The sequence below is a fragment of the Brassica napus genome, chromosome C4, assembly GCF_020379485.1.
Source record: "Brassica napus cultivar Da-Ae chromosome C4, Da-Ae, whole genome shotgun sequence".
In the NCBI taxonomy this organism is placed as follows: domain Eukaryota; kingdom Viridiplantae; phylum Streptophyta; class Magnoliopsida; order Brassicales; family Brassicaceae; genus Brassica; species Brassica napus.
Window position 1 is genome coordinate 2,236,917 of NC_063447.1, and position 23,999 is coordinate 2,260,915.

General features: G+C 35.3%; 1 protein-coding gene and 1 long non-coding RNA gene across 2 annotated transcripts; one reads left to right on the top strand and one right to left on the bottom strand.

Moving 5' to 3' along the window:
• Positions 1-615: 615 nt before the first annotated feature.
• LOC106392477 lies at positions 616-4,375 on the top strand. The gene is made up of 3 exons (XR_007322326.1): positions 616-2,491; positions 2,626-2,674; positions 3,281-4,375. It is a non-coding gene; the product is annotated as an uncharacterized LOC106392477 (long non-coding RNA).
• A 15,065-nt stretch (positions 4,376-19,440) lies between these two features.
• Positions 19,441-20,608, bottom strand: LOC106396729 (probable calcium-binding protein CML35). Its single transcript, XM_013837203.3, has one exon. The coding sequence runs from the start codon at positions 20,291-20,293 to the stop codon at positions 19,652-19,654; it is 642 nt and encodes a 213-aa protein (XP_013692657.2). The 5' UTR covers positions 20,294-20,608; the 3' UTR covers positions 19,441-19,651.
• Positions 20,609-23,999: the final 3,391 nt, after the last annotated feature.

Here is a 23,999-nt window from a genome sequence, read left to right on the forward strand (position 1 = left end):
CTTAAGGATCCAGCATAGCAGAATGGTCTGCTGCTATATGAACTCCATAAAGCTTTGTCATAAGATTAAAAGGAGACATCTAATCTGTCGGATACCAAAGAAGTATTGTAGCCCATAAAGCTTATGAGATATATGACCTAAGGTCATTAGGCGTCATTAAAATATGAACGCAAGGAATAAGATATTACTTAAAACAAAGGAATTGATGTCCACATGTGAGATACATGAGAGTGTGTTCGGCCGAAGAGCCATGATAAGAGATTATAAAACCTCAAAGCAATAATCATTGAACACTCATAAGATTAATAAGTGGACATGTATGGACGTGGTCTATGGACTGTACATTGATCGACCAGATTGAAACATGGCAGAATGGTTATCATAGTTAACCAAAAGTAAAGAGTATAGAAGTAGATGATCACGTCTGAATCATGAATACATGCAAACACGTTTTGCAAAGACCAACATGTGATTCTCGAGGACAATGTGGTTCACATTGCTTAGCACACATGCTTTAAACGGGATACTCAATGTCAAAGGATATGAGAAACGACCTAAGAGGTCTAAGTGGTCTTAATTAAGGTGCAGTAATGAAATTGGCGGATTACTCTCTTCCTACACAGACAGGATAGATCACGCATCAAGATGCGTAGTATGTAGAACCTACACCGAGGTTCACATCAGGGAGAGTAGTGCGTGCTGTACTCTTTTTCCTTCATCATGGTTTTGTCCCACTGGGTTTTCCTGATAAGGTTTTAATGAGGCAACATTAAGCGTACTACAAATCCTGTATGCGCCAGTTGAAGGATCTTCGGTGATGCCTTCATCAGGGGGAGTGTCATGTGTTGTGCTCTTTTTCCTGTCTACGGTTTCCATTTTTTCCCACCTTGGGTTTTTGGTTTTCCCAGAGAGGTTTTAATGAGGCAACGTCGTGCATGATACAAATCCATATGGTTATGGCATCCAAGGGGGAGTGTTATAAATCATTATGTGGATGGCCCATAACCAAGACCAAGACAAGGCCCAGCCGTGTACAAGAGGAGAGAGAGTCGGCGGCCAAGTTCCTAGTCGGCCAAGACTTAGGATGTTTTCCATTTATCTGTTTTAGATCTTTTCCTATTTCATGTTGTATTAGGTTTTAGATAATTTCTTTTTTCCTATATTTTGTAATCCTTATGTAAGGAACTTCTATTACTCATTAATAAGACACACGAAATATTCAGTCTTAAACCCTTCGTTTACAACAGACTTTATATTTTGGTGATATAAGATATTAGATTTCTCGAGGGAACTTTTAAAGTTGACAAACGTCACTTTGAAACATTTGACCAAAATATTTATATTGGCCGCATGATATATAACAGGGATTTTTGGATTTTGTAAGAAAGTCCAATACGCTTCTATTGTGCAATTAGGAATGTCAAAGGAAGGCTTGGCCCGCGGGATAAGCCTGTTTAAACCTGTGGCAGAGCGGGATTGGGCCTAAGATCTGTTATTCCGCAATGTCGCGGGCCTCACGGGAATAGACCTGTGCGGAATGGGCTTTGTGTGGGATGGACCGAAGAAGACCGCGGTTAACCCTAATGTCCCACAGCTTTTTCTCTCTTCATTTCATCCGCCACCTGAAAAACAAAAGAGAGAGAGCTAGAGTGAAAGAGGAGTCGCCGCCACAAGAAATGGAGCTCCGGCCATGGTTTCTTCATCGATGATGTTTCCTGTCTACCCTTCGCCTTCTATCTCCTCCAGTGAAGCTTCTTGGAAACATAACAAGAAGTTTGCGAAGTAACTCTCCATCGAAGAAGAAGATCCAGCTCCGGCCATGGTTTCTTCATCGACGGTGCTCCTGGGCTCTCATGCAGTCCATGCATGTACGTCTTCTTCTCTTTCTCTCAAGTTTCAACCTTTTGTTTCTCTCAGATTTCATCATAAAAAAAAAGACTTTTTTTATAGTTGGAATCCGTGAGAAACAGAGGATATTAGCGATTATGGGTTCCATCACTCTGCCCATAACGAGACTTCCACTACTCAACCTGACTTCTTCATCATTTTCACTTCCTCCTCCTCTCTCTAATCCTCGTCGTCGCTCCAATTTTTGACCGTTGGTCATCACCGCATCTGCCGTCTTCGCAGCTCCTTCTGATGTTAATAACTATGTTCCGGTTAGTGCGCTTGTTCACCCTTTTCATCTTTAAAGTTTGAAACTTTGCTTGTTTGATCGTGTGAGATTTGTTTCAGGCTAAAAACAGAGGTTACACAGTTGGTGATTTCATGACAGGGAGACAACATCTGCATGTTGTTAATCCCTCAACATCGGTTGATGATGGTAATATTGCTAAACATGACAACAATCTTCCTTGTAATAAATTAATAATATCTACCGAACATGTAGTCCCTATGATTTGTATTTATCCTTGAAATTGTAACAACATTGGAACTTCTGGTGGAGAAGAAAGTCACAGGATTGCATGTAATTGATGATGATTGGAATCTGGTATTGCTTTTCTCTTTTTCTCTTTCTCTGCTTATTTATTTGAAGTATGCTTTACCGGTTTGATCACATATTTTTCAATAGGGATTATCTGTATGAGATCTTACTTATTCCTCTGTTGTGATTTCCCCTTGCAGGTTGGCGTTGTTTCTGATTACAACTTACTTGCACTCGACTCCATCTCTGGTAATGTTTACAAGTTTTTTTTTAATCTTCTGTTGGTTTTCTTTTGTGAGATGAATCACCAAAGTATATGGTTTCTGTATAATTTTACCAGACAATGAATATTTTAATCAGTTAGTAAGAGGAGATAGGACTCATAGTTCGTTTTGTATGATCTCAGTTCTGGACTATAGTTGGATCTTAGTACTGTTTGCACATAGTTTTCTTGCTTAGTTCGGTTTATGGATATGTTTGAATTCAGTCACTGCTTGTCTTAACTCGATTCAGTCACTGCTTGTCTTAATTCGGTTCAGTTTGTTCTTGTATTTGTGTTCAGTCTTTGATTAGTATTTTGTTTTTGTAGGTGAACAAGGAGCCGGCTGGTAATTACTGTGAACGCAGAAGTATGCTCAAAACGATATAAAATGTTAAATTGTTGACTTGATGTATGGGTTGAGCGCACACCTGCGTGTCTAGTAATTACCAGCCGAGTTTAACTTGTTCAAGAAAAGAGTATACAAGACAGATTTGAAACTTGAAAGTCTTGTAAGTTGTTAGTACTTTGAAAATTGCAAGTGTATGCTTTTGTAATCTGAAATCAAGTCTCTTATATGTTTTTTATTTATGTAGATGGAGAAGGAGGCGGATGGTACTCACTGTGAAAGCTGGTGTAGGCTCAAAACGATATAAGCACACCAGCTTGTTCATTGATAACCAGCCGCCTCCTTGTTCAAGAGAAGAAGATACAAGACCCAACTAAACATGTATGGTCTTACTTTATTTTATCCCTGCTTGTCGAATCACTTTGATAACCAGCCGCTTATAATTTTCTTCTTTGCATTGTGTACGTGGATCATACTGTTTACACGTCTTCTTTTTTTTGTTTTCTGTCTTGAGGTATTGGATTTATCACAAGGAGAACAAGAGTCCGTAGAGCAGCTGCTCCAGTAGTTACCAGCTTCGTCCGATGTAGGTGCTTTAATGACCTCAGGTTAGTAAGTTGTCCATAGAACACATTCGAGATTATATGGCTTTGCGTAGGTTATCGAATCACTGACTTGTTTAGGTTGCTTTCGTAGATGATAGAACATTGACTTGTTTAGATGGCTTTGCGTAGGTTATCGGATCACTTGATGTTTACGTTGCTTTGCTTGTTTACGTTGCTTTACTTGTCGAATCACATTGAGTTGTTTAGAACGTGATTTTAAACCAGAGATTTGTTTTTGTGTACTTGTATAATAAAATTTGGAAATTTGAAAATAAACAATTGTAACAGATTTTTAAAAATATATTAACAATTTTTTTAAAAAATAGAAAAAATTTAGGAAACCCTAAAAAGGTTATTTCATTCCACGGCGTGAAAAAAAAAACACAAAACTTGAGAGCGAGAGAAACCATGGGATCAAGGAGCGAGTCCGAAGATCAGTCGACGTTTGATCCGCATTACTCCCCACCAAATACCGTGGACTTTGCCACTCAGGAAGTCTAAGCTACTCTTGCTGCAGCAGCTGAGGTTGCTGATCAGATCACTTCTCAGGAAGCTGGTGTAACTCGTGCTGATGGGAAGCAGCAAGGAAGCAGAAAAAGGCTTATCAGTCTTGTCGATGATACTGATGATTCTGATGTTGAAATCAGTCAACCAACCCAAAAAACCAAGCCTTGCAGACATACCAGTTTCGGAACAGCCACGAGGAAACCCATGTTGCAATCCACTATAGATGGTGGTGTTGGCTCGTCTGCATAGGCGTGTAGTAAGGGAAAGTCTGTTCCTATGAAGTCTGTGATTCGTGGAGGGAGAAGAAAGTCGCCTACTAAGTCGAAAAAGAAGAAGGTTTCGCCTACTCAGTCGCAAAAGAAGAAGTAGAAGGTCGCAGAGGACATACCGGAGCTTGGTGATGAACTGGATGAAGAAGAGGTTGATGAGGATGAAATCGGTGAAGAGGAAAGGGAAGAAATTATGAAGTGTTCTGGAACGGCCTGCAGTGTCAAGCATTATCGGACACACTGCATTGACGTATGTCCCGCGGGACAGCCCGCAAAAAAGTGTGCATTTGGCGGTACGGGCTTGGGACGATCTTTAGAAGACCGCAGCCCGCGCGGGCCTGACCCACCCTGACCTGCAAAGAGATGAGCCCGATGCGGTACGGGACGGGACGGGACGGATCAATCCGTTTGACATCTCTATGTGCAATGAATGACTCGCATTGTATTTGCCCTAAATCATTGGGATTTGATAACAAGTAATTTCCATTCTCAATTTGTCTTTTAGTCCAGCTATCACATCGACCGGTCTATATATGATATACACCCTCCTCCGCATATACGAAGAATTGATTATATGTAAATTTGTTTTTCCTAATGCGTTTTGGAAGGAATGCAGTCTTTGTGGAATAAAAATAGTTTACCTAATAATCTCCAAGACATTTCGAATCAAATCCTTTGTAATCAACTTGTCTGGTAGTCATACGAACCGGAAAAACTGTGTACACATAGTTGATTCCCTGTTATAGCATTCTTGCAAAATTCCCATGAAACTAGCCATTAGAGAGGAAAAAAACCAGATGTATAAAAAACCGCAAAGATATTTGTCCACATTATATTGTCCAATATGATAAAGATTTGTATAATATTTTTTCTTCCACATTTAAATATTCGGTAAGTTTCTATTCAAATTTAGATACATTTTCTACTTGGAATCTACAAATAACATTGACTTTCAAACTTCAATCGGTTTCAGTTTTTGAGGGCAGGAAATTGACCCCATTCAAATATTTTTAAGTTTTATTCGGATTCGATTCAGTATGTATTGAATCCATAAGTAATTCTGCCTCTTTCTTTCCAAAATCTTGAGTTGCTAATAAATTGACATTGATCGATTTAGAACATCCAAACACATATAACAGATAGTATATGCATTATGCACTAGTTCATGATGTGCAAACGACAAAGTAGTGATACATATGTTATTATGGGGCACAAGAAGAGGCCCCTCTCTCAATGTCATCCAGAAGAAGGATAAGGACAAATTAATCCATCATTTCTTTCTTCTTTTTTTTGATCAAAATTTAATCCATCATTTCTACCCTCTCTTTTTTGTCATATAAATTTTTATAAAGTACTTACTCTTTATCGATGAATATAGCCAACCGTAAAACATTATAAAAACGATAGGATCAACAACAATAACAATAAACACGGAGAAATTCTTTATTAAAAAACACATTCATAGATTAAGCGTATCTTTCTTATAATGGAAAAGGGACTTGACAAGAGAAAGCAAATGTAACTAGAGAAAAAAAGTCAAATCTAAACTATTAAAACCTAAGTAGATTTAGTAATTATCCCTGATTTTTTCTTAATATTTACAATTGATTGCTACTGACCTTTTTGTCATTTAACTACATTCCTAATCCATCCAAATTAGATTTCCTTTATAAAATTAAATATCTTCTTACCAATTAAGAAACTAATCTGTATATGGGATTTTAAATATGAGGATATTCCTTTTATTATAACACAATCTTCATCGTAAGCTTTCTTATAATTAAATACAAATCTAAAAATATAATCGCAACTAACCAAATAAGTTTAGTTATTAAATTAAATGTTTATTAATAACTTCAAAATACGTACATATATTATTTATTCAAAACAAGATAATCATGTCAATAGATCAGTTACGATTTATATAAAGCTCAAAGAAAATGCATATATAATTAAAAATGACAAGAAATTAACCAATTTTATATAATATAGTTTAAAATATAACATATTGCACAAAGTACTTATTTATAAGAAAATATATATGATAAATGTGTATAAGTTTATAATAAAGATATCATCTAATATTTATTTATCTAATCTATTAAGAACTAAAATGTATATTTGACATAAATAATGAATTATTGTAATAAATAAATAATACATAAACAACCAAATAAATGATAATTGTTATATATTTATATTTCAATTATTTTTATATACTTTTATTTATTTAGAAACAAGCAAAACGAATGACAATTTAAAACAGCTAATAAAATTGATGCATATAAATTATAAAATCATATTAAACATCTATTAAATATTGGTAAGAGGTAAAAAAAAATATTTACAATCAATAATGTATTAAAAATTTTGAACAAATATAAAAGATTTAAAAAAATACCGGTACGGATGTGCGGGTAAGAATCTAGTATGTGTTTAAAAAAAACCAGAGAAGAGCACGTGTTCAAAAAAAATTAGAGAAGTGCATTTAATTATTTAAACTTGATGAAAAGAAGAAAACATTTAATTATTTAAACTATATTAGTACGTATTAGAGTCAAGTGGAAATTCTTTTGTGTTAATTTGATAATTTGGTCCATGCGTCACAAAAATAAAGTTTTTGGTCCATGAGTTAAATATGTTAAATAAAGTTTTTTTTTTAGAAAGGGCTAGTTAAATAAAGTTGTAACTGAGAGTTAAATCTTCTTATATTCATAATTAGTTCACAATCGATCACTAATTTTTTTGTTTCATGGATCCCACATTATATTTTCTCTCAAATCATCCAAAAGGAAAATCTTTGGCAAATGTAGAGAATCAGATGCAAATAACGAAGACAGAAGACAACATTAGAAAGAGCAACCAATTTTTTTAAAAAAAATAATACTAATAAATAACGAAGACAGAAGAAATGAAGCATCATACCTTACATATTTGTTTGTACCAATGTACATGTCTTAATTATATAAACCTACGTATATTTATCTATATTAATAAAGTAAAACATACGGAAGAACATATAACTTATAGAAACACGGAATTTTACTCGATGTGAATCAGCATTGCATTCGGAGATACAAGGACTGCGATGAGCGATGGAAAATATGCTTCAACACTCGCCGTGCTATAGCTTTGGAACTGACTGCAAAGAACTGATTACAATAATAAAGGAGCCCCATGAGTGGCCAAGCTTCGCGACAGAGTTGTAGAAGATAGAAACGCTTCAGATTTGTTTTCCGGAATTCAAAATCACCCATGTGCCACGAGTGCGCAACCAGATTTCTGATTTTTTAGGTAAAACTGCTAGGACCTTTCGCAGAGAGTTACTTTTCATTGATTGTTCTATTCCGGTCTGGGTAACCAGACCACCTCAAGATTGAGTAATAGAATGGTCGTTCGAGGTAAAAAAAAAAAAAGTAAAACATACACTTTTTGAGAAATAATATATAATATAAAACTAAACACTAAAAACTAAAAACAAATATAAATTAAAAACTTAACCAAAACAAATTCTTGGCACGAAACGCAGACTAATCCCTAATTTAGACGAGACAACAACAATAGGCGCTTTTTTTTTTGTCAACAAACAATAGGCGCTTAAATGATCATATTGCAGGCCTTTGGGAGACCACTAACGCAATTGTATAAATTAACCCAAAATTGTTCTTACTGCTTTCTTAACTACATTAGTTATGTATAATAGAATAACTAGAAGCTTGATTATTTAAATGTAAATGTCGTGTTATTTTAGTGTTATACTAATTTAACTTCTTAAGAAAAATTGCATAAAAAAGATGTAAACCTTATTGAGTTTGTTTAACAATTGGAATACACCTCTTAATAAAATTTTAACATAATATTAAGGCATGTAAACATGAACCAGCAAATATACTAAATTCTAGTGCCCAAATGATGGGTAAAGTTTTCATTTGTTTACCGTTTCACTGTATACATGGAATTTGAACTTAATCTATATGTAGCCCTTTGCAAGCTGTTAATTAAGAATAGATTAGCAAAAACCCCATCGGGTTTTACATAACGGTCTCAAAAGTCTTTTTCGTTTTGCGTTCAAAGATCTAAAGGTACCCACATGAATTCTCAAGACCATAACTAAAATAAATTAAAAACGAGAGCAAGTAGATGAAAACATGTATTAAAAATTTAGATAATTTAATTTTAAGTATATGATTAAAATTTTGCCGGGATGCAAAATGATACTTGACAAGACAAGACAATGGTGTGTGTATGTTATTGCATGTGAAGAGATGTGATGTTGACTTCAATGACTTGACCCCTCAATCTCTTGCTCTCTCTGTCTCTCTGCTCCTCCTCTCTTATTTCTCTTCTTCTTACATGTATTTATACTTCTCACCAATTATAAAATTATAAATAACGCTTGCAGAAAGTTATTTCCTTAACTTTTTTTTGTTGGCAACCTTTATTTTTATTTTTTGGACAACCCTTAATATACATAACTGTTTTTGGTGTAAATAATATACATAACTTATACGCATGAAATTAAACTGCAGTTTATATTATGTTCGTTTCTTTGGTTGAAAATGTATAATACAGCGGATAATTTGAAATGCCATTGACTTTATTCCCTAAATTTATTGACAATAATATCATTATTTCGCTATTATTCTAATTTCAGTATTATTGTTTTTTGTAGGTAATCAATCTATCGCATGAGAGGTCTCTTCATAGTTATAAAGGCCATGCCAAAATAGCGGCCTTCAGTATAACGGTACGGCAGCAGCGTTTTTTTAAACAGACTCCGTTTCCCTTCAGTTTATTCCATCTTGGCATTAGAGACGTGTACTAATTCACTATCACTTGACTAGCTTCTACTGCCACATTTCCCTGAAAGAAGTCTGGGAAGAAAAAGTAAAACCTCAAAATATATTAAGTATGAAATCCAAAAAAAAAACAATATTATTGTTAACTTTTTTTTTTTTTTTTTTATCATCAACAATACAGATTCATATTGACTCTGTAAACCAAACCGGGTGATCTGCATCCATGTGAACGACGAAAGACGGCTGTTTTCTAACACTCCGTGTTAGACTATCCGCCTTTAAATTTGCGTCTGTAGTACATAGATGATCTCTGATCGGGTGAAACTCTCTTTCAGGGTCTTGATATCTTCCAAATATGTTGCAAAAGCTGATCATTCTTCTGGTTCCGAAACCATCTTTACCAATTGAGAACAATCTGTTGCAAACGTAATCTGAAATTGACGTAAGTTCCTCATGCATTCCATTGCCCATAAAAGTGATTCCATCTCCGCATGAAGAGGCGAAAAACTAGCCCTTACATTCCTCGCCCCCAGTAATCCATCGAAACCTTCCAAAGTACTAAGCCAACCTTGTCCTGAAAACCTAACACCCTCCTTCCACGAGCCATCCGTAAAACACCATCTTCCTGAGATCGACGGCAATACCGTGTCTATTCTTGGTGTTGGCGTCCTCTGGTCATTTACTACTTGTGCCTCAGCCCATAATGTTGATTATGTTTCCGCCAATTTAATCGTATCCATAAGATCTATATCCAAGTTGCTGAAAACTTTATTATTCCTACATTTCCAGATATACCATAGAATCCATGCAAACTGGTGATCCTTCATCTGCGGGAAAACTCTCCAGAATAGATGATCCATATTTGTGAATAGGGAACTTGTTGGAAAATATACTGGATATTATTGTTAACTAAAAACAATATTATTGTTAACTAAAAAAAAACAATATTATTTTTTGGACAACCCTTAATATACATTAGGCGTATGAACATTGATTATTTCTCCATAAGTATTTCACCACAAAATAATTCAATAAAAAATAAAAAGTAAATTAAAATTTCATTTTTGTCTATAAAAAAATTTCGGGTAAAATTTTCAATTTTTTTTTTTGAGAAACTAATGTGCTATATGTTTATTTTTGGGTGGTCTATCTATTTTGTAAGATTCAAAATTTCTTAGAAAATTAACTAATTTAAAATACTAATATGTTAATGTTTAGAAATCCTCTACGAGTGATGATGCTCTTAGTCACAAAAATGTATTTAAACAGTAAAAGTTTGATTTGTTCATAATTTTTTTATTGTTGCATATAAGAACAACAAAAAATATCATGGTAGGTTATCTCATGATAAAAATAATTAATTAATCTCATGGGCTCCATTGACATCAGACCTTGCAATGACCTAAGAAACCAAGTCGAACTTTAAGTTGTGTTTTGAAAATGTTCATGTTCACTGGTTTGGTGCTTAAAGTTAAAGCTCTCTTAAATTTGAGTTAACTAAAAGTAGATTTGCATTATATATGATTCAGTTCGGAATGTGTTATGGTGTTGAGCACTGATTTCCACATGCCATGATTATGGTCTAGCTAGAGCTTAAGTCTCAGTCTCGTTTTGATGCGTCTCTCACAGTCGATGTAAATATTCAGTAGTATTAAATGCATAATGATGCGTGCCTTTGCATAAAACCAGAGTAAGAGACCTCTGGGTTGAACCAAAAGCCCTTACAAAATTCCTTTTGTTTCAGGATATATAGGGAATTCAGAAGACAGCAATTGAAACTTGGAAGCTGGAGTTGAGAGATACCTGAAACTCTCTGTTTCTGTGATGACTGTGACCATTGAGCTTTGCTGTTCTCTATCATCTTTGTCCTCAGGGTTATTCTGGACTTTTCTTTATCTTGAATATAAATGTTCATTCAACTATTTATTTGCTTGTTGTCATCATTTACACTGTGCATTTGCACGAAACAAGATTTGGATTCGACTTAAAATCTACAGTAAAACTAAGTGCTCTAATGTAACATCTCATTTTCATTATACATATAATATAGTATATACTGTTATTCTTTGTCAACTTATTTTTGTTTATTAATTCCTCACTGGATTTGTTTTTATTTCGTATCTTCGGCTTCTTTCTTTGACAAGACGTATACTTGTCTGAATAGAAATCATAACAAGAAACACGTACTTGTGTGATTGATCACTCCGTAATAGTTTTTTGGATCATATCATCCATATGCAAAGACATTCTTGTAGCTACTGTGCTTTATAAATGAAAATGGTCTAAAATAAAATAACTAGACAATGGCCAGAGACTATTCAGACAGAAATTAAATTGTTCGCATTGCTATATATCAAAACGAAGAAAGCTTTGTATTATAAAGTTGAGGGAGTTATGTAATCAGCAAATATCGAATGTGGAATTAACTAATTGCATGCAAAGAGTCATCTAGCCCAAAAGTAGAAATTTGTAAAAGGGGAAAGCATATTTCCATTGATGCAAAGATAATTACTGCATGCAAACAAATTGCTAACATTTCAGAGGAATTAAAATGCTGTGTAATTTCCCAGCAGGGAGACTAAATATATACTTTTGTAAAGAAACAGATTAGTGAAGATTAAAAATTTCTCTAAATCTACATGTATATTCGACTGGTTATGCATTTTATATTTTCATGTATATCCTAAAGTTTCACCCAAACTTTGGTAACAAATGAACTAGACAATGGCTAAACGATATTTTTAATATTCAAGTTATATAGAAGATAAATACCAAATTGTATAGGTGCCATAGAAGATGTATTTACCATTAACAAATATGTTTCACCTAATTTGGATTTTTTTTAATTAGATATCATTTCCAAATAAACCCAAAAGGGAAATGTTTACATCATTATACAGCTAAATCGGAGGTAATCTATATATAAAAGATGAAACTCATGTGAAGCAGTTTGTTACCGCAGAGAAAAAGGATATTCTTTTCAAGCTTGGTATCGATCAAACCAGGTAGAATTAATGAAGGACTCGTGTCTACGCAATGGAACCTGAATAGCAGAAGGTTTTTCCCTATCAAGACCAAAAAGTATATATGCAATGCAAAAAGAATACCCCCACCCAGTTCTTATTTAGTTCTGATTCAGCAATAATATCAATTTTTTTGATAATTACTATCTTTAACTTTTTTCGTGGAAACTGAACAACTTGTGCTAAGTCTAGGATATAATGTTAAATAAACATTCTTATAGATTAATAATTTAAGCTATATGTAATGTTAAAACTTACTGGACGCGAGCAGAAAATAATGTTTCGATAAGTAAAAATCAAATAATTGAGTCAATGGTGAAACAAGTTGGCTATGATTAGCCATATTTAATCGAGGGACCAACAAAAGGTGAAATAATAATGGTCCGACAAAGGAAACTCGACATGCTTTTAATGAGGATTTACCATTAAATTTGTTTGTCACTTTCATAGACATTTCACCAATTTCTGGATCGCTCACTTTCTTTTCTTTTGAGCAACCAGATCGCTCACTTTACCCTTCAATTTCGAGGAATTTCATTATTCTATTTTTAAGCGTTAATCATCCCTGCCAGGAATATCATTTTTTTTCCGGGGTTTTTTTTAATTGATAAAACGGGTCAAACCCAGAGTACACAGCTCAAAGTCCAACTACATAATCAAAAGGCCAGAGGCCCAAAAGCCAAAAGACAACAAACGGACCCATTAACCGGGCTGTCGGCCCAAACATTAAAAGCCCGTGCGACGTCGACCGAGTCACGCGTTAAGGAAGCTGGCTGCTAGACACGTGGGAGCATCTATGCCATCAGAACGACACGCGTCGCACCCGCCTCGACTTGACCGTCCCCGCCTCGACTCACCGCGGGAACCACATCACCGCAACTTCATTTCGTCGGAGCTCATAACCCGCAGAGCCTCCGCCGAAACCATCTCTATTATTCCAACTCAGGGGGCGACTGGTTTTCCCGCTACCACCCGCAAACGCAGCTTTTGCGGTTGGTAGCGGTTGGTAGCGGTTTGCAACAATCACTCAAATCGCTCTAAACCGCTTCAAACCGCTCCGAATCTCATAAATTCAAAAGCTGGCTCCAGCTAGCGTTTGCGGTTGCAGGCGGTTGCGGGAAGGTAAAATTTTTTTCTTTTTTTGAAAACAATATATATACAAAAGTAAAAATATTTAATAAAAAATTTAAAATTGAAATTATGAAAATATTAAAATATATCTATTATATTTTAATTAATATTATAAAATTTTATAATAAAAACAATTTCAATAAATTTTCAAAAATTAAAATTATAACTTTTTAAATATAAATTTTATATTTATTATAATTTTATGATTTTTGATATTTTTATAATTATATTAAATTTAAATATTGTTTAATTTATTATTTGACTGTTACCGCATTTGGTAGTTAACCAGTCATAAGTCACCCGCAAACGCACCAATTTTTAACCGCAGTACCAGTCGTACAAATCTCTTAAAACCGCTAGAAACCGCAACCGCCCGCATCCACAAACTCCCGCAACCACAACCGCAACCGCTGCGTTTGAACCAGTCAGACCCTCAGTCTACCCGTCAGAGAGCTTCATCGCTCTTCGAGATCTCATCCGACAAGGCCAAAGCTCCAACACTAGAGAGACAAACAAGACCCACTTGATCCATAATCGAAACCCAAACTCTAAGAACCGCAACGAAATACCTAAAGCCGGCGACGCAAAGCTGTTGTTAGCCTTCACCCCCCGGAGACTAGAGCCGACGACGGCGAAGCTGAAGAAACTATCACCTCCCAGAAACAAAAGCCGGCGGCGACGGAGCTGTGGAAACCTCCATCTCCCGGAATCAAAACCCACACTACGAGCGTCTTTACCACGCCATAACCTCTAAGCAACCGCGTCTTCATTCCAAGAACAGAGACACCACGGGTGGTGGTTGGCCAGAGCTTAGACAAGGCGGACGCCGAAGACGACGAAGAGGAGACAAAGGCCGAACAATTTATGCTGAAAAACAACGGGCTCCGGCGACGTTGTTTTCATATGCCTAACAAAAGGATTTCTACCAAAAGGACTAAACTCAACCATCTTAGCGCTGATTCCAAAGAAGGAGGAAGCAAGAATGATGAAGGATTATAGACCAATTTCTTTATGCAATGTGCTCTATAAGGTAATTTCCAAAATCATTGCAAATCGTTTGAAGGGTATTATGCCGAAATGTATTACTCTTAATCAGTCTGCATTCGTTAAAGGAAGATTATTGATGGAGAATGTCCTTCTAGCATCAGAGTTAGTGAAAGATTACCATAGAGAAGATATATCCCTTCGTTGTGCTATGCAGATTGATATATCAAAAGCATTTGATTCGGTCCAATGGCCTTTTCTATTGAATACACTGCAAGCTATGGGATTCCCGGGGAAGTTTATTCAGTGGATTTCTCTGTGTATCACATCACCGTCCTTTTCTGTGCAAGTCAATGGCGAGTTAGCCGGCTATTTTCAGAGCAAACGAGGTTTTAGGCAAGGCTGCTCTCTATCTCCATGCCTCTTCGTCATATGTATGAGTGTGTTGTCAAGAATGATTGATGAAGCTGCGGGTAGAGGAGAGATTGGTTATCACCCGAAATGCAAACACATAGACATTACACATCTATGTTTTGCAGATGATTTAATGGTGTTTACTGATGGCACAGGAAAATCAATAGAAGGGATACTGAAGGTCTTTGACAGATTTGATAGAATGAGTGGGTTGCAGATAAGTATGGAGAAATCGATCTTATTCATGGCGGGTGGTACGGATCAAAAGAGAGAGGAAGTTCAGAACCAGTTTCAATTTGCATCAGGGACGCTTCCGGTACGTTATTTGGGGCTCCCTTTGTTAACTAAACGCATGACTGTCAATGATTACTTGCCATTGATAGAGAAGATTAGGAAAAGAATAAGCTCATGGACAGGGCGTTTTCTTTCCTATGCGGGAAGATCACAGTTGATACAATCAGTTATAATGAGCCTAACCAATTTTTGGATGGCTTCTTTTCGACTTCCTAGTAGTTGTATTAAGGAGATTGAGAGAATCTGCTCTGCATACCTCTGCTCTGGTCCGGAACTTAATGGCAGGAAGAATAAGATTGCTTGGAAGGATATTTGTAAGACAAAGCAAGAAGGTGGGCTGGGGATTAGGCCGTTAAAGGAAGTAAATTTGGTGTGTTGTATCAAACTGATTTGGAGGATATTATCATCTCATTCTCTTTGGGTAAATTGGGTTCAAAGCTATCTTATCAGGAAGGGGTCTATCTGGATGGTGAAGGAAAATAATCAGTCTGGGACTTGGATGTGGCGGAAGATATTGAAATGTCGGGATATTGCGAAAATGCTCTATAAGGTGGAGGTAAAGGATGGTAATAAAGCTTCTTTCTGGTTTGAAAGGTGGTCTTCTTTGGGTTGTCTGCAAGATGTCTTAAGTGGAAGAGGTCACATTGATTTGGGAATACTTGCTAATGGAAAGGTTGCGGCTTGTAGGAACCATAGAAGAAGACAACATCGCATCCCACTCTTGAATAGAGTAGAGATGGAGATCGAGCATTATAAAGCAAATTGGGTTCAAGAAGAAGATGTCTCACTGTGGAAAACGGAAAAGGGCAAATACGAAAGAGTTTTCTCTACAAGAGAAACTTGGAATATAATCCGAGAGAAGAATATCTTATGTGGCTGGCACAAAGCTGTGTGGTTTAAACATGCAACTCCTCGATACTCTTTTATTCTCTGGACTGCGATTCATGGAAGACTCTCTACTGGTGATCGCCTGAGAAGTTGGAATTTAAATGTGGATGTATCTTGTGGGTTCTGTAGTGAGCCAATAGAGACGAGGAAGCATCTGTTTTTTGAGTGCTCTTACTCTAGGGAGATCTGGGAAACACTTGTAAGAAGGGTGATGAGGAGTTTGTATACGACGAATTGGGATAATCTCATTAGGCTACTGTCAACTAATTCCACATGGGACGATCTCAGTCTGTTTATAGTGAGGCATGTGTTTCAATCTGCAGTACATGCTATTTGGATGGAGAGAAATAGAAGAAGACATGGAGAGAAACCTGTTCCTGCAGTGCTTATTACCAAGAGGATTGATAAAGAGATGAGAAACAAGTTTACAGTGATAAGAAGGAAGGGTGATAAGAAGTATGAAGGAGGAATGGTACAGTGGTTTAGCACAAGATAGAAGTTTTTTCTTTTCGTTTGATGCAATTTGGGAGAGATAGAAGTAGAAGTTCTTTTTTCTTTACAAGTTTGAAAAGCTAAAATAGGTTGCACTTGTTGTAATAAGGGTTTTTTCTTTTGAATTAAATTTAACATTCAATTCAAAAAAAAAAAAAAAAAAAAAAAAAAGGACTTCAAATATTTTACAACTCCTACTTAAAAGATAAATGGACAAACAAATAAATGTAATAAGAATGAATCATTGTGATGTAAAAAAAAAAGAGAATGAATTATTGACTTCGACCAACCAAATTATCTGCTTTATAATATGTTTATGCATCTCTCTGAGGTCGACACTTGTTTTCATATGCCTAACAAAAGGACTTATGTCTTAAGAAACGACAAACAAGTTTATATGTTTTTTTCAAGCATAATTTGGATTCGGGAATCCTTATCGAGCTATTATCTCATTTACCATGTGAATTAATATGTCAAGTATTTTGAACATCTCTCTAGACGAAACGCTCCATATATCTTCTCTCTAGTTCTCCGATTAGAGCTTGTGTAATCTGTGTGTGTGTGTGGCTTGTTGGATGAGATCTCGACGTTCAGTCGATTGAAGCTCTCCAAGAAATAGTATTCAGGCGATGAAGACGTAGGCCTGAAGTGGTGTTGCCTTAGTGCTGGTTCTGTTTCCCGATTATTTTCGAAGATGCCCTGTGCAGTTACGGTGGCGATTTGCATGCTGGTGAAGACGTTGGCGATTTACGCCGTCGAGGCGGTTCTCCGGCGTAAAACTCTGATCGGTGGAAGCATGGAGGCGGTGTCTTGATGTTCGACGTGTGTCTCTTCTTCCCTTCCACTGCGTACATGTGTTGTTTACGTGTTTTTCGTCCGGTGTGGTTTGGCTGGAATTTTTCTGGACCTTGCCCTTGTGTTTATATGTTGCCCGCTTGTGGGCTTTGGCTTGTAGTTTTTGTCGTTTGGGCTTTTTTCGGCTTTTGCTTGTAATATATGTTGTTTGCTTAATATAAATATCGGATGGAAAAAAAACAAGAAATAGAAGCTAGGAGGAAAAGCATTAGAAGAGAAAAAAAAATCTCATTTACCATGTGAAGTGCCATAATTCGACTAGATAAAAAGTACAATTTGTGGTATTTCAAAAAAAATATAGAATCTCATCAAAACTTTATAACAGAACTCAAGCTGCTTTCAAATTATTCATGTCATCTGTAACATTAATAATAACTTGATATAGTATATCACTTTAGCTAGAAAGCATTTATACTTCCGGCACAGTTTTTGATTCTTTAGCACAATCATTCGTCTGCACGTTGCTTATAATATAGTATGTAATACATTAATATAGTCCATTTACCAACCAACTAATATGTAGAAAATCTTATGCTGGTCCAAATATTCCACGCCTCTATGTGTGGTTACGACTTGAGAAGCGGCGCAAATGCCTTTGTTTATCTCACGCAAATTCAACTGAGACTCGGCTTTGTTGTGGACCTTTATGGTGCATGTATCTTTCGTTTACTTCCAAATTTAGAGTTCGGCGGAATCTAATTTTATTGAGTAAAAACTCGTAAAGGGTAAATAGATTTACATTTTATAAAAAAAGTGAAAAGAAGAAGAAACATTGGAGATGGGGAGGGTCCATGTTCCATAGGCCTCGGTTCGAGTGGAGGACAGTTGGTCGGCTCACGTTCTTGACAATGCTTGTGGACACAGTTCCTCGAATATGTTCATTCTTTTTAGTCTTTAATTTCATATCATTAATTTTATCGATTAGTCTAAACATCATTAGCAATATGCAATTTTTGCGGCGGTTATATACATGTAGTTAGAATGGTTAACAAAATAAAATTTGACGGTTATATACATGTAGTTAGAATGGTTAACAAAATAAAATTTGATGTAATTAATTAGAACATTGACCAACATGTATAATGCATTTATACTAGTTTAACCAAATACAGTACATATAGTTAATGGTTAACAAAACTTTTAAATTTTTTTTTTTTGTAACTACTATTATTTTTTACTTTTTTATTTTAAAAACATAATATAACTTGACAATATAATTTTTTTGAACATAAATAATAGAATTTATAACTTGACAATATTTTGTTTTCTTTTCTAAAAATTATCGAATTTAAAATAACAAAATTCTATTAGCAGGTGAACCCAAAAATAACTCATAAAAGACCCGCTCAAAAATCGGTAATATAGAGCCTACCAGTAAATTTTAAGTGGTTGCGATCTTTTCATGTGGCATTATTAGCAGAAACCGAGTTTTTAGCTATTTTCAAAACAACCGTTAATGCATTAAACTAAACCGTAAATTTAAGTTTTGGCTGGATGCATAGCAAACACAGTCAACACACAAGTTTAGTAAACGGTTTTACAACCTCTTAACATTGAACTAAACTAAATAACTAATGTTATTGAGATTTTTAAGACTTTAAATGTTAATTATACTATTAGCTAGTTTGAATTCTGTCGCAACCAATACAAAAACGGATAGGTTGTTTTGTAATCCTTGGTATCGCATTATCTCTTGCACAAAAAGTTTTTAAAATGGATAAGTTAACACATTATGCTATGCTTTGATACAACCATTGCATTTTTTTTTTTGTAGTTTTGAGATATCCTAATTATTTTTAAGTTTTTAATTCAGTTTGCTGATAGAAAAAGAATGAACTAGTTGGATGAAAAAGAAAGGTAAGGGTTAGTTGGATGAAAAAGTAAGGTAAGGGTTGTGCAAGGGAGATTGAAGAGGGATTGGTTGTTTGGTTTGGAGCGAGAATGCAAGGGAGTTCTTGATTGATGATAGAGATATTTTTTCATTTTATGATTTTGTAATTAAACAAAGATGATGCACTTGATGTAAAACAGTTTTGATTGAATAAATTTTACATTTATTCAAAAAAAAAAAAAAGTAAGGTAAGGGTCGTGCAATTTTTATCATATCTTAAATTCAATAGTTTTTGAGTACACAAAAGATTATCAATGGTATATGATAAGTAAACTTTTTTAATCCAACCGGAGAGTGACACATGTGCATGAGTAAAATTTTAGAGAAACCGACGGTTAACTTGCTTTCCGTCACGAAATTAAAACCCACCGCAAAATAGAAATTACAAGTAATATTAAGGCAAAAAGAAAAAGAGAGAGAGAGAGCATGGCACGATGTCATTATCATTTCAATCATACAACATGACTCAATGATGATCATTCATCGCTGGAGCCTGAAGCTCCATCATGCGGCAAAAGTCATCGAACCGAACAAAACCATCACCGTTCCTATCAACAGTCGCTATCATACGCACACAGTCCTCTAACGTGCAACGCTCGTCTCCGATAACTCCAAAAACTCTATGCAACTCCTCCGCCGAGATTCTCCCGTCGCGGTCCGCGTCGAAAAACTCAAACACCTCTCTCATCTCCTCCGTCTCTACACACCCTTCCCCCGAGGTTGAACCAGCCACGCGGCTAGCAAGCTCCTCGAGGCTGATACAGCCGTCAGCGTCTACTTCTCTGAGCATCATACTCACCTCTTCTTGACTCGGCGGTTCAGGGCTGAGCCTGCTAAGAAGCGCCGCGAGTTCTTTTCTTGAAACCACACCGTCGTCGTCTCGGTCTATCAACTTAAACGCTTCGACCAGCTCGGAGTAGAAATCACCGGAGCTTTGCGGGAGAACACTGACGGGTGTAGCGGCGGGGCCTGGCTTGAGGTTACCGTAGGAGCCACCGTCGGAGGAGGAGGAAGAAGCGGCGGAGCTGAAGGAAGACGGTTCGGATCTTGAGACAGAACCTTTGGACTTGGAGCGGAACACACGCTTGAGGCTAGCGGCGAGCTTCATGTCGGAGAAGAAGATAAAAGGAGGAGGAGATGTTGTTGTTGAGTATCTTGTTGGTGTGAGAGGAAAGAGCGAGGAAGGAAGGTATTAAATGGGGAGAGAAAGAGAGAAGCCATGGCAGCTTCCACGAAGCTTCGTGGATAGAGTGGTTCGATGATTTTGATACTTAAATATCCTAAAACACTATCATATCATATTTCATTCATTCCTCTATTTTCTTCCTTTTTTGCTTTTATTATTTTAAATTTTCCTTATTTCTAGATTTTCATTTATTATTACGATGAGTCGATGACTAACCAATTCAAGTTTTATTTCTTCTTGTATAACGTACACATGCAACGTATCTACTGGGAGAAAAACACAAACGTATCTATCTATCTACTGTTTTTAATCTAATACTAGGGGTTAAAGAGTTTAAGTTAAGAAACAACTACGTACTTGTCTCGTTACATAGGACTTTGTTTGTGTCTGGATTCGGTTTATATCTATGGTCTGACATCGTCAGAGACACATGCAGGCCCAGAGTGGTCGTCTAGTCATGAGTCATTTACCTAATTTTTCTTTTTTTTTACTTATCGATTGGTTGGGAATTACGAAAATGTTTTTCCTTTATAGCGATCAGTTTCCTTTTTGATTTATTTTTAATGAGTTTATTTACTTTAGGCAATTAGCGTTAAGATTGGTTCAGAATCTTTTTTCCATACCACGTGAAAGAAAATCGGTAAGAAAAAAGGTTGTTGTTACTTTTATTGTCAATTTGAACTCGATACTTTTCTCAGCATTTGCATGAGATAGGCTTTAAAACAATAACAAATAATATTGGATGACTTTGTATAACATTCTTTTAGTGCTAAAGTAAACATCGGCGTGGCCAAACACGTTGCTTGTTTATGTTTTTCTTTGTTAAGGATTTATGAACCAGAAAGTGTCAAATATCATTAGCAAGACGTATTCAATATTTCCGGCTACATAAAAATAGTAGAATTTCTTCACAGAACGTAAGACGCACTACTTGGTACGGCCGACTCTGGTCTTATAAAATAATTTGTGTAGAACTGATGACATAAGTTGATATAACCGAATAGTTTTAACATTATCTATTGACATTCAAAAATATTATTTTAAGATTGCAGTAATCATTCTAGAACGAATACGAGGCAATATCGATAGTGTTTATGTTGTTGTTGCCTTCTCAGTACCTGAAGAAACTTTTACAAATCTATAACTAGGAGCAGTCTTATTACCGTTACGTAACGGATGCAATAACGAATGACAATTCCCCAAAAGACGAAAACACCTATACAGATCACATCATCGATGGTCATAAAAACACTTTCACCACTAACCCCAACCTCAACCCCAACGTCATCTTCAGATCTCATATTTCAAGAATCATTATTCATTAATGGTCATAAAAACACTTTCACCACTAACCCCAACCTCAACCCCAACGTCATCTTCAGATCTCATATTTCAAGAATCATTATTCATTAACTGAGCACACCACATGCATAATCCCGAAACAGAGCCAAATGCGCACACATTGTCCTGGTCAGAGTCAGAGCTTATATGTGTTATTTCACCGGAGTATGGGCTCTAAATGGTATCTAGTTTAACTATAATGGGCTTGTAATATACTACCCCGTTCCCGAAAGGAAGATGTTTTAGGTTTTTTTCTTGTTTCACAAAGATATATTTTCTATATTGTTAAGATACTTTTTTATATTTTTGAGCAACATTAATTGAGAATATTTGAATTGATTAAATTTCATTGGTGGAAAGTTATTGGAAAGTGTATAATAAAGTAAAAAATAAATTAAATTATAAACATTTATTAAATTCTTAATAAACATGCATACTCTAGAAAATCTTACTTTCAAGAACAGAGGGAATATGTATTATAGCCCCATAGGAGTGAGTACAAGTATCAGATCCATGCATGATCCAAAGGGCGATATGGAAACTTGTAAAACACTGGTATGGAAAGTATCCATAAATAAACAAATAGTAATATGGAAATCATGTGTTCAAAAGTAATATGGAAAGAAAAATTCTTGGGTTGAACCTCTAGATTCACCAACCATTAGTGTTTGAGTATTTAATATTTGATATTTTTTTAAAAAGGAAACAAAATTGAATTTCCAAATAAAATTATATTTTTAAAATAAAACAACAAAAATACATAAAAATAGTTACAAAAAATAAATAAATAAATATTGTTAAACCGTTAGCAAAATACTAAATCCTATACCCTAAATCCTAAACTCCAAACCCTAAATTATAAATCTTAAATCTTGGATAAACCGTAAACCATTGAAAAATTTTAAACCCTAAATCATACATTAAAAACTAAATCTTAATAACACTAAACCCTAAACCCTAATCACTAAACCCTAAACCCTTGGATAAACCCTGAATCCTTGGATAAATCATAAACTCTAAATCAAAAATATTTAAAATTAAACCCTAGAGTTTATGATTTATCCAAGGGTTCAGAGTTTATCCAAGAGTTTAGTGATTAGGATTTAGGGTTTAGTGTTATTAAAATTTAGTTTTTAATGTATGATTTAGGGTTTAAGATTTTTCAACGGTTTAGAGTTTATCCAAAGTTTAAGGTTTAACGTTTAGGGTTTAGGGTTTAGGATTTAGGGTATAGGGTTTAGTATTTTGCTGAAGACTTAACAATATTAATTAATTTATTTTTTGTAACTATTTTTATATATTTTTATTATTTTATTTTAAAAATATAATCTTATTTGGAATTCAATTTTGTTTTCTTTTTAAAAGATATCAAATATCAAATACTCAAACACTATTGGTCAGTGAATCTAATAATTTCTCATTTGGAAATCATTGTTCTAGTAGTTAAGAATATACCTGCCATACTTCTAGACGAGTTTTAAAGTCAAAACGTCAAAGGCAGAACAAAGACTCTTCAGACCCTAACCAACATAGACTTGTTCGTCAAGTAAAACTCGTAGAGCCCAAGAACCAATGTTCCAAAACCGCTCCTTATTTCCATTATTCCTCTATAAATAAAGCAGATACGTTAACACACGACAACTATCTCTGGTCACAAACGTACTTTGAGTTTTCGATTTGATTGGAAAAGAAATACAATGTCCGGTCTTCTTCAGTTCTATTTTTTCCCAACAGATTTCTATTATCCGAAGCCAGGTAGTGTAGAAACCGCTGACAAGTCCCCCAAACCTTGTGTTCAGTCATTGTCTTCACACGGATTCAAGAAAGAGATGGCGATCGTTGTTGGAGAAAAGAACCAAAGTGGTTTGGTTCGTTATGTCAACGGCGAAACAAAACGGCGTGGATCATCTGATGCTGCTGCTACGTTTCTTGAGTATTGTGACTCTACCAATTAGGCTTTCTCTCTTTTTTTAAATAGTTTTGACTGAATAAGATCTTGCTATTTTTATTTTAATACTTGTACTGGAATATTATCACACATAATTTGTAATGAATATTCTAATATTTGAAATTTCATGCCCTGGCTACTAGTTTCATCTAGGGGCCTTTCATCCGTAGCATTGATATGTTTGAACTTTGAAGAGTGTTTTGTTCTCTCCCAGATTACAACAGTTACCTAACAACATTAATGGAAGAATCAATCCATGTGGGCCATGTGGATTGGTTTGCAGAGAACATGGCCACTTGAAAACGAAACTACATTTTTTGCAATAATATTATATATGAA